Below are 17,408 nucleotides of genomic sequence, written 5' to 3' on the forward strand. Positions count from 1 at the left end.
TCTTGGTGTGCGTGGGCCTTCAGGATACGTTTACACGACAGCGGTGTACTTAATTTTGCATACAGATGACAAGATCACCAAGATATCCTGGCTTAATCCCTTATCCTAGTTTTGTGCAATAGGCCCCTGGTCTTAAGATTTTGTTCAGGAGTGTAGTTCACTATTAGCCTAATAATAAAAAGATACCACTTTGTTTTAGTGTTAATTTATGTATCAAGTCTCTTTTCAATATTCACTTTCATTTAATTCCTCTCAACAAGAACAGAATTGAGTTTGTTTGTTTGTTGGCTAATCAAATTCAACAGGCTTAATTTATGAAAATCTAAGCCTAAAGTGGTGTGTATCCTGTGATGTGCCATGACAACATTTCGTTTCACATCAGTAGTCAAGAACTGGGAATTATTCATTCAAGGACTTCAGCATATGCTACAAATCCTTTCAACCATGATTTAATAACTGTTAAAATAATTAAAGCCCTCACTCAAGGACTGCTGGGAAATAGCTTCCAGGTCATCCTCTTTTATGACAACTCTGATCCTGTTGTATGGCCTCAAATTGAGTAGGCTACTGGTGGGCTGATAATTAATATCCCAAAGAAGGCTGTTTCATACATCAATAACAAGAAACAAATAGGCAGACCAGGTAGGAAAATATATAATAATATAAGAATATTATATATATAAGAAACAAATAGGCAGACCAGGTAGGAAAATAGCCTACATTACGTTTACTAAAAAGTCTTTAGTTGCAGCAAAATGCTCCAAGCAAGGTACATTTAGCACTTTTTAGGTGTTACATTTCGGATTGTTTGTCTCTGTCTCCTGACTTTTGATGGGAATGACATCCTTTTTTTGTTGGGGTGAATAGCATTGCTCCTATCATTCAGCTCAACATTGGGTCATGACTCATGAGGGTCTGGTATCTCCAATTAGTATAAGAATCAGAATCTTCCCAGCTAACAAAAAAATATGTTCTAAGAACGTTTTGCTAACATTCCCACTAACCGTCATGAAATCGCACTTTCAGATGGTCCCTAACATTGTTGTCGTTCAGATTCGAGAAACAAAAAGTGTCACGAGATGTGAACATGGAAAATCTTTACATTTCCCACCACTCAAACCGCTCTCACAAATATGATCACGTCAAACACTAAACGGAATTCCGTGCACTTTTGTCTGGCTGCGCATGGCAAAGTAAAAACGCGGAAACAATGATTTTTTTTCACATTTCCGGGGACGATGTACAGTAGAGGATAGTCGATATACTGTGAATGTACAGTATTACACGTGTTTTAGAGGATTATGTGTATTTTTCATAAAAACGTTATAAATGGAGGACGAAGAGCGATTATGCAGCTCCAGTTGTTCTGACTGGATGGCTGGGATGCCCTCGAGTTTTTGGGACACCCCGCTGTGGAATCTCGCTATACCCGGTACGTCTGATTATTTCGATGTCTTAAAGATTTGTTTGCAATTAATTGATGGCCTTTGATTGACTATTGAACAATGATCAAAATACCGTTTTTTTGTTTTTGTTTTTTTGTCAGGAAGTCATGACACAATGACTTACTGTTTAGATCAGCAGTCCTCAGTACTGAAGTCTGAGCCGATGGTGGTGCAAGTGTTAGACACTTTATTTCCATGTATCGTCCGGCCCTGTATAATCAAATGGGCAACAGCACAGGTAGTAACCGACATGTTCCAAAATTCTATGAATTTAGTTCTTCAGTCAGTGGAACACAAAAGGCAGAATGCTAACACGGCCTTGCACGTTATTTGCAACAACATTAATGTTCCACAGAAGAAGCAAATGTGGGTAAATTATTATTACTTTTTTTATCCAGGAGGACAGCATCTCTAACCAGCTGGATTTAGGGATTCGGTTTCTTGATCTAAGAATAGCTCATAAGATAAAAGACCCTAATAACGTTTTCTTCTTTGCACATGGGATCTATTCTCTTCTGACAGTGAAGGTACGTCATCATTCTAACAGAATGTTAAAATCTCTTTTCCATCGAAAATAACTTTGGTTGTGTTCTTGATGTGATTTTTGAAGGAAGCTCTCACAGAAGTTGCTCACTGGTTAGACCAGCACACCAAGGAAGTGGTCATCATTGCACTTTCTGCCTTTGATGGAATGGACCTGGAACAACACAGACACCTCATTCAATTCCTCATAAGCACTTTTAACAATAAAATTTGTCCCAATCATGTAAGTATGTTTAATGTAAAAGTGAAAATCTTAATGTATGTCTTTTCATTTATTTTAAATAATCTGCAAACAAAAAAATAAACATAAAATTCGCAATGGTATGGAGACCCGCACATGACATTTGGGAAAAAGATATCTGACCATGAGACAAGAATTAATTTATATTTATGAGGTATAAATGTATTCCCTCATTTTAGTTCAATTGTGGCCACATTGTATTAATTCTTTCCCTTATTTTAATTCATTTAAGTAGTGCGACATGGCCACAATTTACCTAAAATTAAGGGAAAATATAAAACAAAATTTGACCATAACCACGTTTTTCTCCCCTAATGTCACATGCTGGGCTTTAAAAAAAAAAAAAAAAAAAGTTCCATAGATGTACAGTCACATGAGATGAAAAAATGTATAACAGCGGAACAATAAAAGCTTTTTTTTTCCCAGAGTTGCTTCCTAGGGTTGAGGTCACATGACCAGCTGCTGAATAGTATAACTCCTCTATAATTCCCTTGTTATTTGTGTAATTTCAGGTCACACCCTCTCTACAGGAGTGTTGGAATCACAGTTATCAGGTTATTCTGTCATATGATGACTCGGCTGCGTCTGGACATGAGGAACTGTGGCCCCAGTGTGAATATTGGTGGGCAAACACATCCGATCCAAATCGTGTCATATCCTACCTGGAGGAGAGGAAAGAGGAAGGGAGACCAGGTCAGTCACAAGAAGAAAATTAGTTCAAATTGCACCAAAAAAAAGGGAAGTAGATATATTTCATTAAAGGTTGTTCTTCCTTCAATAATTGCGCCCACATTTGTTTTCAGATAAGTTTTTTGCTGCTGGTCTGAACCTAACTGAGGATGCCAGGTATATACTTTCTCATCCCTGCCAGTCATTGCAAAGTATGACCCTGAGCTCCTATAGTCTGCTTTTGAACTGGGTCAAGCATCAGCGTCCAGGCTCGGGCAAAACATGTTTCAACATCATCTGTGCAGATTTTGTGGGTGTTTTCAGCAGTGAATTCTCCCAGCTGGTTATTGGACTCAATCAAACACTCTTAAAAGAGACTTGATCCATAAATATGCCTGCCACAAATGACGTTACATATAAAATTGTATTACATAAAATGTAGCATCTTTATTAGAGTTTATATTGCACATTCTTGATTTAATAATGCAAGCTTTGAATATTTACATATGAATCATTTTCCAGTCTTTTGGGACGGTCCCTAAACTGATAGAAAAAAAAAAGTTTTGTGCATTGCTGCCATCTAGAGGTAATCCATATTTAGGTTATTTTTTATTTAGGGGCAAGTGGTTAAAAAAGTTATATTTTATCCCATGTTTTGCTCTCCAGGATGAAGTAATCCATTTTACCTTTGTGCCAGTTTTTCGAAGCCAAACTGGATTAGATCAGCCTGATCCAGATACACACACCAGGATTACTAGTGCTTTACAGAGCCGCAAAGAACTCTTGAATGGTTCATGATTGTGCCAATTTAGTTTACAAACAGTGATAATTTAAAAAAAAAAATTGTTTGATAGTTACAACTGTTTGGGGATTATTTATGGAATTAAAATCTCTTTTTTACTTTACTGAAAGCTACCTAAAGGCTAGGTAGCATAAAAATGTCTACTTCTAATTGATTGTTTTAACAGTTAAACATTAAACAAACAAAGATTGTACTTTTTTGGTTTAAAGTTTTTATTACATTTCTGTCCCTGAAATACACTCTTCTGCTGAGATCAGTGTAATTTTTGGGATATCCTAAAATGTATTACTAAAAAGTTATGAACAACAAAAATCTATATCAAAACCTATATTTCTAATATATTTCTATATTTTGATCTAATCTGATTCTGAACACCCTATGTTCACGAGTTGATCCAATCCAATAGCTGAAATCCGATCAGATAGCCATAGGAGATACATCATATATCAGATGGCCCTAGGAGATGCATACCTTTAAAATAATGTTACTTGCAATTTTATCGATGCATCAAGCTTTAAAAATATCTAACTAAACGTCTTTCCAGCGTTTTCTTCAATGTTTGACAAAATGGAAAGGGCAGCTTCATATAATCAAAGACTAAGTGGCTCAGTAGATTATATCGCATTACCTGTCCAATGAGTCACGCACATTTTAGTAACATCTAATGTCTTGTCATGACTTCATCTATTGTTGACACTCTTGTTTGGCTTTTACTCCATGTGGTTTACATGTATGTATCTGTGGGGTCTAATTTTAGATGGCCCCTGTGATTGCGCTTTCTAAGGTGCTTAACATATATAGTATCTACTTAAGTGATAATCCGGTTCAGTGATGCACACTCAGTTTGTGTATGAGGTAAATAAACAGAAGGTTTTTTTTCTTATCTGAAAATTATCACAGAGAAACTTTTCAGAAAGTCTTTCAGACTTTATTTTAAATATAATATAATCTCACTTATTCCAAGATAAAATCAGAATGTTTCTTGGGCAACAGTTTTTCACGACTGCATTATAGCATAGTGTGCACTACATGCAATACCCAAAGTATTTAGAACATTCTGAAAAAATCTGGAGCATGATGCTTCAAGAGAGCTTTGAGAACCCCCTCCCTCCTCTTTCAAGTCCCCACCTTTCTCCTAAACAGATTACTCAGGAGTTAAAGGAGCCTGCATTCGGCTGTGTCGTCTCTATGAGGCTTAGAGCCACAGAGGAAACAGATGGGATAAGAAAACCAGGGGATCTAATTACAGAGGCTTAATCAGCAATCCGAGGCCTGTCCAGAACTCAGTCGCGAAGCCTCAAGCTTCTGGCCCTCACAGTTTGTCATTCGGAGGTATTCGTCTCAGGGACAGCTGTTTAACATGGAGAACGAGGAAGAGGAAGATGAAATCTTTACAACATTGCAGGGAGGATATGAACTGCAGGAAGATGTAGAGGTGCAGGAGGAAGAAGAAGAACAAGAGGAAGAGGAGAGAGAGGCTGAGAGGAAGAGCAGTTGGGATATCCCAATTCCAAGTCGATCTTTGGCCAGTCGCAGAGCTTCACTTCCATGCCCGGTCAGTACACAATACACATTTGTTTGTGTAGCTTATACATGTTTGAGTGCTGTGGCACACAATCTTTAAATGAGAGCAGAAAAAACAGTCGCTGTGGATTTGTCTTATAGACGGCTGACGAGCAGTTGATTCAATTAACACTTTTAAATAGAATCTCAAAGCCCACTTGCTTACTAGGGGCTTTTCCTCTAGCAATGTATTACTCTTCCCTCCTTAGTAACTTTTGCATTTTATTATCTTATTTTTATCCTTACTTGCTTTATGTATTTATTAAAAATCTTATGTAAAAAATATGTTAAAATGTTACAGTGTTGCAGACTTAACCTAAACTTTTTATTTTAAATTGTTTTTTGTTAAAAACTATTATTCTTCAGCTAAACTGATGCTTTTGCAAAAGTGTATAAATAAACACAGTTTGCCCAATGCAATTATGAATCATTAAAATGTCACATTTTGTACAGAAAAGCTGATAATTCAGGTTGCAAATTAAAAGGTGCATCTTACAGCTGTGAAAATGCTAAATGTTCACTTTGATTTACAGGTTTGTGACATCCGAGATCAAATCAGGACACATTTAGCATAATCTTAACTCTTAAGAAGAGTTTGTCCTGAAGTTACCTTCCAGTGTTTAGAGAAAACTGATTAAAGTAGACACGAGTGAAGGGTCTGACATTTCAGACAGGCTGATATTATTTTTTAGTAACCTAGGGACATTTTAAAATAGTTTTATACATGAGGTCAAATTAATAAGAAATATGTGAAATGCTCCTCATCTTCCATTTGAACTAATTGTACAAAGTTCCATTTGGATCATTCTCACATAGTGGATAACATGGATCATCTGATTTTACACAAACTTGAGGAATTCTGCATATAGCTCCTACTAGGAAGTCCTACTTCCATTACAGGGATAGTTCACCCTAAAATGGAAATTACACCATCATTTACTTAACCTTATGTGGTTTCAAACCTTTACACATCTTTTTCTTCTATGGAAAAAAAATATAAAGACCATTAGGAACTAAACACCATTGAAGACCACTGACTACCATTATGTGTTAAATTTTGTTCCATGAAAGAAACAGTCATGCAGTTTTAGAAATCAAAAGAGGGACAAATCAAATACTGTATCATTCTAAAATTCGAATTCAGCTTTTCACAGATATCTACTGTAGTTCAGTCGTGAAACTCTAGAGGGTGTAGGTTAATGGGGTCCTTTACATGCTTAATGGGCTGGTTAATCCCAAAATGAAAATTAGCCCATGGGTTACTCGCCCTCAAGCCATATTAAAGAGTTATATCAAAAATGTCCTAGCTCTACCAAACTTTATAATGGCAGTGACTGTTGTTCTGTTTTTGAAGTCCATAAAAGTCCATCTTTCCATCATATAACTGCTTTACACAGCTTCATGCGGTTAATAAAGGCCTTCTAAAGCAATGCGTTTGTGTAAGAAACATATCCATATTTAAAACTTTATAAAGTAAATGATCTAGCTTCCACCATCTGTATTCAACTTATGGAAAAAGTGTAGCGCCCACGTTTCTCGCAGTTCAAATATGCTTACGCTACATCTGACGACATCGGACAGCGGTTACGTTTTTTTTTTTGTTCGATCTGGCGGGAGCTATATATTTTACTTTATAAAGATTTAAATATGGGTATTTTTCTTACACAAATGCATTGATTTGCTTCAGGAGGCCTTTATTAACCCCCCGGAGCCGTGTGGAGCAGTTATATGATGGATGAATGCACTTTTATTTACTTCAAAAACAATTCACTGCCATCATAAAGCTTGGAAGAGCCAGGGCATTTTGAATAAAACTGATTGTATTCGCCTGGAAGTAGAATGTAATTTACTTCTAGGATTACTTGAGGGTGAGTAAATCATGGTCTAATTATCATTTTTGGGTGAATTAACCCTTTAACGCATGACACAAGCTGATTTTGAGTGCAGCCAATGTGATTTGTTTGCTTAACATTGAAATAGTCTGTTTCATTGTTAGGTTTATGCTAGCCCTGCAGTGCAGTCTCAGATTTCCTCTGAAACCCTCCCGCTCCACCTGCCTGTGGGATTTATGTATGTCTATTTATGCAGCAGCAGCAGCATATCTTGCATGCTCACAGCAGTGTGCCTGTGTATCTATTAGCAGTAGCAACTCCATAGAGTCTGCAGCAGCAGCATACCCGATCCAGTTCACCAAAGTCTAATAAATTAATATTGTCATTTTTATTAACATGCTAAAACTATTCAGAGAGTTGTCATGATTAAACTATTGTTAAACTGTTATTGTTATATTTTCATTTGTAATGAAAAATGAACTGTATGTGCCTTTATTTTATGCATATTTTTCAGGCTCAGCTGAATGCGATGCATCTGAGCCGCCTGCACGCTACCACCGTGGTTCAAAGACCAGCTTACCAGAGCCACTGTCTTCAGAGCAGTGAGGCGAGGCCATGCTCTCGCTCCAGCCATGTTGGCAATAACGTGGCGGGAACACAAACCAAGGGCAGCACGTTTGAAAGACGCACACATGCCATCCCTACCATCCCTACCATCCCGGAGGTGCATGAGCCACTGGAGAGAAAAGCCCGATTTAGGAGCCGCAATGTCATGTCTCTGGTTGGTGTGATTTATATGATTTTGTTTTTGAACGTGTAAAGATGTGAATGATTACCACTAGGTTATTCAATCTCTGGAGCATTTAGATAAACGAGCTTGAGATAAGATCATTTTATTATGTTATAATACCGTGCTTTGGCAAGGCTAAAAAAATCTTTATCAGTTTTTTATCAGTTCAGAGTGCTAGACAACGCGTTATATCCTGAAGCTAAAAACTAAACGAATAAAGCTAAAACAAACAGCAAATCTGTTTTTTAACAGATTTTACACAACAGGGTTGTGTATTTTATTTTATTTTTATTATTTTTTTCTCTCTCTCACATATGTCATGTTTGAATATTTTGTTTAGATATTTAAGGCCAGATTTACAAAAAAGAGCAAATTTGCATTAGAGCACAATTTCAAAAGTGGAAAGTTCTGTGCGTGATCTATTGACAAAGCACAAATTAAACAACAATGACGCAGCCGGATCATTTCCATAACGACCAATGCAATCTACCAAGAGCAGTGCAGATGAGCATCTTGTTTAAGACATGCCTTTTTGGATGGAGGTAAATAATGGTGCAAATACCAGTAAATTGACTAGCACATATATTAGTAAATCGCCTTGCATAATCACTTTATTTTGATAGCCCCTTTAACATATTCTGTTTACTATAAGTAACGTCGTTGTACATACAACGATGGCGGTACATGTATGGCGGTACATACATGTACTGCCATCTTTTTGCAAAGCTACTTCTAGTCAGTAGAATGTCTGTGCATCACAATAAAGAGTTAGTAGCAGACAGTCTACTAATACTCTAATGAGAGTAGTTAGTTGACATGTAGTTGCAAAGTTACTTACAGTCAAGAGAATTCTCAAAAGGGACCATCAAAATAAAGCATTACCAAATTCTCTCCTCCCATAAATGTTGCGTCTTAAAGGGAAACTCCTACTGATGCATATTCAATAGGGTCAGCTGCAAAAATAACCCTGTCCACATCTTTTGTTCACTGCGTGTCTTTAGTAATCCTGACAGTAGTTTTTTAATGCCAAAGGAGGGTTTGTACTGGCACAAGGAATTATTATTGATAATGGAATTATTAACCCGTCTCCAGTGTCATGACTCCGATTTTTCGAATATTCATGTTTAATAATTGTTTACTCGACACGTCATCCTAAATAAACCCATCTCCGGCGCGATGACTCTGATCCTTTAAATATTTATATTTTGTGTAATCGACGCGTCATCCTCAAAAAGCCCGTCTTTGGCGTGATAACTTTTGAATATTCCGATCTAATATGATTTCTGACTAGCCTGACAAGCCAGACCCACATCAAGATGTTTGGTCTGGAAACTCACCATTGACAGGGCTCAATCCGAGGGGCGGGATAAATGGTCCGTAAAAGGATAGAGCTACAACCAACCAGAGGAACGTGAAGCAAAGCTAGCTGACAGATTAAACTTTCGCCGTATCCGGTCGGCAAAACTCCGAACACATCTTCCCTTTTTAAGAATGACTTCAGTGCCGTTCTTTGTTATTTTCTCAGAGAAAAGTTTAACCTCAAGTCTTCCAGAGTCTCGGTCAAAGCTGTTGAAAGATCGCCGTTCGCCAGCTTCTGTGTTTACTAGTAGCACGCAAGCGCAACTCGGCTGTCGTCATTATGTTAAGCCCCGCCCACCGCCTCTATACACGATGTGATTGGCCTGACCAGAGTTTGGTTTTTACAGCTCAGAAGTGTATTGAGAGTTGCTAGACGAGACTTGCGGCAGATTAGATTTGCTGCCGCTAGGGTGTGTCTAGATTTCTAGGCAAATTTCTGACCTGTAACGTTGCCAGAATAATAATCATCGACTGTTTTGCCAGAATAATAATCATACACTGTTTGTTAATAGGCCAGAGGATTCTGATCGGATTTTGGTTCCTTGCCACTGTCGCCTTTGGCTTGGCTTGTTCAGTTGGGGAGACTAAAATTTCGATTTGAAGTTTTCAACTAAATATCCAAATAAAATGAATTACTATTTTACTGTTTAAACAAACGTGGATAAAAATGTATTACTTTTACACAACAGACGATTGTTTCAGTGTTTTTAGTCCATGCAATGAACGTCAGTAGGTTCCAAAGGTGTTATATTTTGAGGACAACTATCACTTTAATGAAATCGACAGGTCATAAAAAATGTGAAATGGAATTACATTTTGTATTGCTGATCAAATAACGTGGGGTAAAACAAATCCAGTTGGTTGATATCATGTGGTGTTTGTTTTGTAGAGTGATGCGGACAGTTTGTGTCTGATCTGTCATGACGACCTACGCAAAGGAGGAGGAGGAATCAGAGAGCTTCACTGTTCCCACAGCTTCCACAGTGAGGTAAAGCTTCAGACTTTATAAACTGGTAGCCAGCTTAGGTATTATAAATGGTCGAATTTAACATCAGAAATGTATTTCCAAATATAAATGGCCCAGAAATCACAACATTTCAGATTAGCTATTACCTATTCTATGTTATAACTTACTGTAGCTGCTGAGCCATTGTTTTCTCCCGAGAGTTCTTCCTCATTTTCCCTAACTACCTTTCATACGTGCCATTGTCCCTTGGAACTTGTTCTCTTAGGTATTGACATACTGTCCTTTGTAAAGCCACTTTAGAATATGTTGTTGAAAGCACTGTACAAAACAGCTGAATGTAATTGAAATTTTGTGCTCCTGCTACTGGTTTAGTGCATAGAGGAGTGGCTGTGGACCAAGCAGACCTGTCCCACATGTCAAAAGCATGTTGCCATGCCAGAGCCCCTGTACTGGACATCTACCAGAGTAATAGTGCCCTGAAGTGCCCACCCAATCGAACTACCTTGGACATCAGCTTTTACAGGATGGTTACATGATGCGGACAACTGACAATGGATATGAAAGGAACAGTTATTCTATAGAAAAAAAAATATTACAAAAGGTGGTCATATCACCAATCGCAGGGAGATTTTATTCAGGTGAAACTGGTGGGCAGAACATCTCTCTGTACATAGGCTAATTGATTTTGCCACCACTGAGTGTAAAATTCTTTTTTAAAATTTTATTTACATATTAAGAACATGAATGTTATTTTGTATCATCGTTATCTTTTTCTGCCTACATTTAAGCAAAATGAACTGAAGTTGTATGAATATAAAAAATTGTAAAATGCACTTCAGTATATTTATAAGTCATTTGGAGTACTTGAAATGTAAATTTCAGTTCTGTTTTACAAAACGTAATTAATGTAATGCTGTGAACCAAAAGTAGGCTTGCATTGTCTATTCACGAGGTGTGTATTTGTGTAATTGTGCTTCTTTACAATACTTCAGTATATATATTTTGGGAATTTGTACATTTGAGTTTATACCGTATTTCACTGGCCATTATCATTTCTATAATTGTTATAAATGTATATTGAACATATACACAAGGAGTTTTACTGAAATCACATTCCTGTGACGTTTCCTAAACTTTTGTTGAAAACAGCCAATAAAAAAAATGTCAATGTGAATGTAGGCTAATCGGTTCTGTATTCATTATGCATTTTGCTGGCCAAGCAAGTAAGGTTTTATTTTTCATTGAGGATGAACTTGACTGAATTTCAGTTTTACATCTGATGTGTCCTAGAGCCTTACATGGATGACATTGAGAAATTGTGGTTAAATGGGTTATTTTGGGCATTTAAGTTACTTGTCTTTTTTTTTTTTCCGTCAAATTCAAAAGCTATAGGTTATAGCTTTCACTTGAGTATTGTTGGTTAGTTAATAATTTTAAATTAGTAAAATATTGGCTTACAGTAGGCTACTTAAATATTTTCTCTTAACACATTTTACATCTCTAATTATCTTGTCTGCGTGTATTTTCAACAAACATTCCAAAGCCCACTTTAACCTATCTGTGTCGAATGTAGGCCTAATGATGGCTAAACAATGGCTGCGTCTCAATCAGCTCCCTGGTTCAGTAGTCAGGGCACAGATCCGGACATAAGTCAATGGGCTGACTCCCTGATCAGTGCCCTGACTACTGAACTATGGAGCTGATTGAGACGCAGCCAGTGTTTTGCAAACAAACCGTTTGTGCTTTGGTTTCAGTGTCCAGTGCGTCGAACGTCATGACGTCACGTAATCGTTACCGTGGCTACACGCGGAAGTTATCTTGTGCACCTGTTACACTATCAAACAGGAAAAGGAACGAATCGATACAAATTTACTTGAACAAAGTAGCTTCGAGACAGTGCTTTCAACCCGAGACATATTTTTGGATTGTTTTTGTAACCCGTCAATCGCAACCTTAATGGACAAATTAAAGAAAGTTTTGAGTGGCCAAGATGGAAATGACGACCTCAACGTACTGCAGGTAACGTTAATTGTTTTTGACGGTCTACAAAGCTCGACTGAGTTAGAACTCGGTTGTAATCGCTTTTAAGCCTTATTAGGTCTACTGAAAATACACAATGTTGTGGTTTCGTTTTCAATTCGAATCTAGACTTTAAGCTACTTCTTATGTTGCCTACGTGTTAATGAATATCAGGTTGATTTAAATCATTTTCTGAATATAACAACCCTATTTTAGTCAGCGAATGAAGCATCAACACTGGGATGGGGCACGCGCGTCAAGGGATTCCTCGCGTGCTTTGTGGCGGGTGTCCTGTGTTCAGTTTTGGTAAGACGAGTGCACAAATAGTAACCTATATAGTTTTATTTTAATAGTACACAATAGTCAAACCAAACGTCTTCCTTACTTTTGTTATTCAGGGGACCTGCTTGCTCTGGGTTCCGAAAAGCGGACCGACACTTTTTGCAGTCTTTTACAGTTTAGGTAATATTGCTTCTCTTTTAAGGTGAGTCATGAAGCTTTATGTTTCCACCATTGATTTAATCTTAACCCAGGTGTGTCACTGTTTATAATAGACAATGTTTGCATTGGCATGTGGTCAGTAACAAATAGGGTACTGACATTTAAATAATAATCTTTTTTAACAAATTAATGGATTTAGTGACCCTAAAATGATGTAACCTTCAAGAAGAAATAAATACAATATTTTTCCGTATCTCATAAATATGAGTGCATTTTTAGCATTAACATAGCATGAATCTCATGAAGATTTCTTGGGGTTTTCATTTGACATTTGAATGATTAAACTAACCTTTGCTACGGGAAAATCAAAGTGTCAAATGTTTTACTGTTAAGTTGTTTTCTGTGTCTGGGAGACCTTTAATAGCTCAAAAAGAAATTCTCAACAGGTTTATACTTAAGGATTTTATTTAATCTTATAAGAACAGTAGCTATAAAGACATTGAATGCGCAGATGTGTAGCATTATAAGAATCTGAAAGTCAGTGATGTGGTTCTTTGGGTGTGGATTCTTTTCAGCACTATGTTCTTAATGGGTCCATTAAAGCAACTCAAGAGGATGTGTGACAAGACGAGAGCTCTGGCAACTGGCATTATGATTGTAAGAACACACACACACACATACACAGATACAATAAAGTGTAATGCATACAGAGAATAATCTGTAATCTGAGCATTTCTGTTTTTAAAGACATGCCTGGTCCTAACCTTTTGTGCTGCTTTTTGGGTAAGTAGTTTTTTTTTTTTTATTTAGCATGAATGATTTGTTATCCCTATAAATTTGGTGTCATAATGTATTACATAATGCATTTTCTGTTTTAGTGGAAAAATAAAGGCCTTGCTCTGCTGTTCTGTATCCTCCAGTTTTTGGCTTTTACATGGTGAGTGAGTGAGTGAGTGAGTGAGTGAGTGAGTGAGTGAGTGAGTGAGTGAGTGAGTGAGTGAGTGAGTGAGTGAGTGAGTGAGTGAGTGAGTGAGTGAGGATTATCCAATAAAACACCTTGACCCTTGAACCCCACATTGCCGTAAACAATGTTTTTCTTTTCAATGGACTGGTATTATTACCTGAAAAATTGGATATCACTGACTGTATTAGGTATCACAGCTGTCTCCATGAAAGCCTTAGGCTTTGTAAGCCTTTCAAAAGGTTTTTTTATTATTATTTGTTTTACTTTTCATAAGTTATGTTGTGCTTTCAGTGGGCAGCCCACTTACTGTATGAGAAACAGGAAGCTGAGTGTGATATTTGAAGTGTATAATTGAAGTTAAGCACTAGAAGTTAGCACTATGCTGCATTGATTTAGTCAAACAATGAAATAGTGTTTCTTGCTCCACCTCTGATTACAGTAGCCTCAATGGGTGGGGTTTGAAAATAAGAGGCATGTGTAATTCAGCAGAAGATCCAGAATTGCTAACGTGGCTTACAGAACCAAATGTAATGTTTAATATGAGTTGTTTTTAACATATCTCCTGGGCTTTAAATTGCAGAACTAGATTTTCTCATCAAACTGAACTTGAAAGAGTATTTATATTTTAAGTAACATTTGGAATATTGACACAAGGACAATGTTTGTATAGTATATCGACATTGAAGATATTTAACAGACACACTCATCATAAGCGACTTTCAAGCAGCTAGTAAAATAGTGCAGTAGTCGCCCCGCTCTCATAGCCTGATTTTTGCAAAGTATGAAAGCAATGCTGTTATTGTTCCATATTAAAATTGTAATGACATCTTATTAATGGGCTAGGCTTTTAATTGTTTTATTGTGACATGCTTGTTGGCTAAATAATTGCCCATTTCTTATCAAAAATTAATGACTTCCAGTCACTTTGTCTCTGTAAATCGCTTTGGTGCAAACAGCCATGAGTGTGTGTGTGTTCAGGTTTTTCTATCCTGGTGGGGAATTAAATTGAGGTCCCCATGAAGAAACAAGCTTATAAAGTGACAATTTACATTAAAATGTAAAAATGCAGAAAGTTTTATGTGATGGGTAAGGTTAGCATAAGAGGATAGAGTATGCAGTTTGTACAGTTTAAAAACCATGACATCTATGGAGAGTCGTGTGTGTGTGTGTGTGTGTGTGTGTGTGTGTGTGTGTGTGTGTGTGTGTGTGTGTGTGTGTGTGTGTGTGTGTGTGTTCAATAATTTTACTAATTTGTCTGTATTTAAATTACATCCCTTATATTTTACAGGTATAGCTTATCCTACATTCCATTTGCAAGGTGGGTTACTTTTTTTTCAAAAACATACATTAAAAAAAGACAAATGAAACCCAGTAATTTATGAAGATGCAAATAAATTAGCTCTGAGATATAGCAAACTAAAAATTGTCATTACAGAAGTCAAAGACTGTCAGTAGCCCAATTTATAGGAATTCATATTCATGCATTATATGGTGTATACTTAAATGTAAATTTGTGAAAACCTACCATTTTAAAACATCAGTTTTAAACATCAAAGTGCCTATTAGTCTAAACTAAGGTCCGCCGATCAAAGCTGTCATTCTGTCAAAGCCAAAAGAGACACTTTTAGTCATCAATTTTTTTGGCATTGGCGTTTGTTTACCTTTGGCTGTTTGTTTTTATGTAGGGATGCAATTATTAAGTTGTTCTCCGCGTGCTTCAAGTGAGATGCCTCTACATTTGGCCTTGGCTGTCTCTCTGTGTGCTGCTCTGGCTTTAGCATTGGTTCTGCATTCAATGCCACTCGTGTACCCACTCTGCAACCTGGCACAGACACCACTCCCCTTGGACTCCCAACGGATGGAGACTCTCCATCTGTGTGAACAAGCACACACAGACAAGTACTCTCTCTCTCTCACACACACACACACACACACACACACACACACACACACAAACCCACCTGCGCTTTACATAGGCAACCATAGGTAAATGGTTTGTTTCGGACTCTGCCCTGGATAGTGAAACGAGATGGAATTGCACATTTTACATTTAACTGCTGTGTAATTGCTTAATAATTCTTCCCTATGTGCCTTTGTTCCAGGATTACTTGACAACCAGATTAGGTAGAACTCTAACCAGTGTTGCTGTTTTTGTTTGGTTTTTAGGTTTCTACGAAGGGTTTTCTATAATTGCATTTAAAAAATGTCTTCAGACATTAGTTGTTATAGATAATAGAATGACAGTAATGTCATGTAATGGTATCTTGTTATATTATCTTATTAGATAAGTAAAATATGAAACACTCATTAGTGTGCCAATGTATCTTTAAGGTTCATTTATTACCAATCTACCCTGCTGCTTTCAGTTTGCTTCGCATTAGGAGCTTTCTCTTATAAATGTATATTTTCAAATCATGTCAAGCACATTTCCCTTTAACTTTGATTTCATGAATGACAAGTTTTTCCTCCTTGTTGTCTTTTTAAATAGTTTTGTCAGCTGTAGATTTACTGAAGAGATTACTTTTTAATATATAGGTATATTAAAATCCTTATACTATGGAAAAAAATGCATTTCAGAATTATTTGATCATGGTTGAAAGTGTGGATTTTCTCTCATCGGGATTAATGGCCCATGTTTGTGTTAGTGCATTGACTGCTATGAAAAATGTTATTTTATTTTATGTGAGATGTTTAATTGTTATTGCTACTATATGGACATATTAAAAATCGTTGCTATTATTAAAATGTGTTCATATTTATTAAGTCTATGCATCAGTGTTTCCGTTCTCATTGAAGTTTTGTTTTATCAATGCCTGCATCTCTTTCATTTCTTTCTTAAATTAAATGTATACGTGCTGTCCTTTAAGAAGCCCCCTTCCACATAATGAGTCTCAATGCGACTTTATAAGTTAAAGTTCACTGATGTGCGTAAGTCATCTCTACCAGTGAAAGGTCAGGTGGTTGATTTTCTGATGTTTGATATGCAGGAGGATTCTCCGCTAATGAGACTCTATTTTTTCGGATTTAAACTCTTTGAATCCTCTAATCTCCATGCGCGCGGCTGTGTGATTAGAGCGCCGGTCGCTGGATCGAGTTTCCGTTCATTGCCGTTCTCCGCAGAGAACATCCAGTATTTTATTTATGCCTCACATGGCTTGTACAATACTAAGCTCTTTTGACAGTATGCCCTTATTACGCCTTCACGAATGAGTCCATCTCGTGAATCACAGTGGATGTTCTGCTGTTGCCAGTGCAGTAAATAAAATGTGATTTTCTAAGGTCGATATGCTGATATCGTACCAGCCCATAACTATTAGGCAATCCATTTAAGCAGGTATACCGAGTGCTTATCTGTTTTAATGGTCTAATTGTAACCTATATTAGCCAGCATATTTAATGTTGAACTTTAAAATCCATGTGATGAGATGGGTTATCTTTGCTTTAATTTAATGAAAAATATTTAATACCTTTTTTTGTGAAATGATCTATGTAGAGGTTATGAATATAGCTTAGATCAAGTCAAATTACCTTATAAGAAATACGAAAAGACATGCCTTTTAATGGCATTAAAAAAAATGTAGCCAAAAGAATTTCATCAAGAAGGCTTTTTTTACCCGGACATTTAAAAATAAAATAAAATAAATTATTTTTTCGACAAATTGGAAACATGTTCATAATAATAGTTAATAACAAGATGCCTATTCAAGTCATTTTTGAAAAATATTATGTATTTAAATAACTAGGTTAATAGGGCAAAGTTAATTTAATAGACC

General features: G+C 36.7%; 3 protein-coding genes across 5 annotated transcripts; all 3 read left to right on the forward strand.

Annotated features, from left to right (window-relative positions):
- Nucleotides 1–413: 413 nt before the first annotated feature.
- On the forward strand, nucleotides 414–4,974 carry zgc:112023 (PI-PLC X domain-containing protein 1). Of its 3 annotated transcripts, XM_067459068.1 has the most exons (7): nucleotides 414–1,432; nucleotides 1,547–1,683; nucleotides 1,844–1,972; nucleotides 2,056–2,211; nucleotides 2,742–2,922; nucleotides 3,033–3,075; nucleotides 4,844–4,974. In XM_067459068.1, exons 1-7 carry the CDS (start codon nucleotides 1,330–1,332, stop codon nucleotides 4,857–4,859), a joined length of 765 nt encoding a protein of 254 aa, XP_067315169.1. In that variant the 5' UTR covers nucleotides 414–1,329; the 3' UTR covers nucleotides 4,860–4,974. The 3 variants fall into 3 exon arrangements, with proteins under 3 accessions (XP_067315169.1, XP_067315168.1, XP_067315167.1); XM_067459067.1 differs by lacking the exon at nucleotides 4,844–4,974 and having other exon boundaries at nucleotides 420–1,432; nucleotides 1,551–1,683; nucleotides 3,033–3,893; XM_067459066.1 differs by lacking the exon at nucleotides 4,844–4,974 and having other exon boundaries at nucleotides 423–1,432; nucleotides 3,033–3,893.
- Nucleotides 4,975–5,060: 86 nt separating this feature from the next.
- Nucleotides 5,061–11,385, forward strand: si:ch211-207l14.1 (uncharacterized). Its single transcript, XM_067459069.1, has 4 exons — nucleotides 5,061–5,255; nucleotides 7,610–7,876; nucleotides 10,134–10,232; nucleotides 10,584–11,385. The coding sequence occupies exons 1-4, from the start codon at nucleotides 5,061–5,063 to the stop codon at nucleotides 10,689–10,691; spliced, it is 669 nt and encodes a 222-aa protein (XP_067315170.1). The 3' UTR covers nucleotides 10,692–11,385.
- A 577-nt stretch (nucleotides 11,386–11,962) lies between these two features.
- sft2d2b (SFT2 domain containing 2b) lies at nucleotides 11,963–16,382 on the forward strand. Its single transcript, XM_067458290.1, has 8 exons — nucleotides 11,963–12,230; nucleotides 12,447–12,536; nucleotides 12,629–12,714; nucleotides 13,247–13,328; nucleotides 13,419–13,454; nucleotides 13,550–13,608; nucleotides 14,924–14,953; nucleotides 15,321–16,382. The coding sequence occupies exons 1-8, from the start codon at nucleotides 12,168–12,170 to the stop codon at nucleotides 15,358–15,360; spliced, it is 486 nt and encodes a 161-aa protein (XP_067314391.1). The 5' UTR covers nucleotides 11,963–12,167; the 3' UTR covers nucleotides 15,361–16,382.
- The last annotated feature ends 1,026 nt before the right edge of the window (nucleotides 16,383–17,408 follow it).

Source organism: Pseudorasbora parva, chromosome 12, assembly GCF_024679245.1.
Source record: "Pseudorasbora parva isolate DD20220531a chromosome 12, ASM2467924v1, whole genome shotgun sequence".
NCBI lineage: Eukaryota > Metazoa > Chordata > Actinopteri > Cypriniformes > Gobionidae > Pseudorasbora > Pseudorasbora parva.

Excerpts from the sequence above, each read along its gene's own strand:
- zgc:112023 (XM_067459066.1), top strand. The coding sequence starts at position 1,330 with ATGGAGGACGAAGAGCGATTATGCAGCTCCAGTTGTTCTGACTGGATG. Across the intron at positions 1,433-1,546 it reads GTGGAATCTCGCTATACCCG|GAAGTCATGACACAATGACT; the intron begins GTACGTCTGATT and ends TTTTTTTGTCAG. Across the intron at positions 2,212-2,741 it reads ATAAAATTTGTCCCAATCAT|GTCACACCCTCTCTACAGGA; the intron begins GTAAGTATGTTT and ends GTGTAATTTCAG.
- si:ch211-207l14.1 (XM_067459069.1), top strand. The coding sequence starts at position 5,061 with ATGGAGAACGAGGAAGAGGAAGATGAAATCTTTACAACATTGCAGGGA. Across the intron at positions 5,256-7,609 it reads GAGCTTCACTTCCATGCCCG|GCTCAGCTGAATGCGATGCA; the intron begins GTCAGTACACAA and ends CATATTTTTCAG. Across the intron at positions 10,233-10,583 it reads CCCACAGCTTCCACAGTGAG|TGCATAGAGGAGTGGCTGTG; the intron begins GTAAAGCTTCAG and ends CTACTGGTTTAG.
- sft2d2b (XM_067458290.1), top strand. The coding sequence starts at position 12,168 with ATGGACAAATTAAAGAAAGTTTTGAGTGGCCAAGATGGAAATGACGAC. Across the intron at positions 13,329-13,418 it reads TGGCAACTGGCATTATGATT|ACATGCCTGGTCCTAACCTT; the intron begins GTAAGAACACAC and ends CTGTTTTTAAAG. Across the intron at positions 13,609-14,923 it reads CAGTTTTTGGCTTTTACATG|GTATAGCTTATCCTACATTC; the intron begins GTGAGTGAGTGA and ends TATATTTTACAG.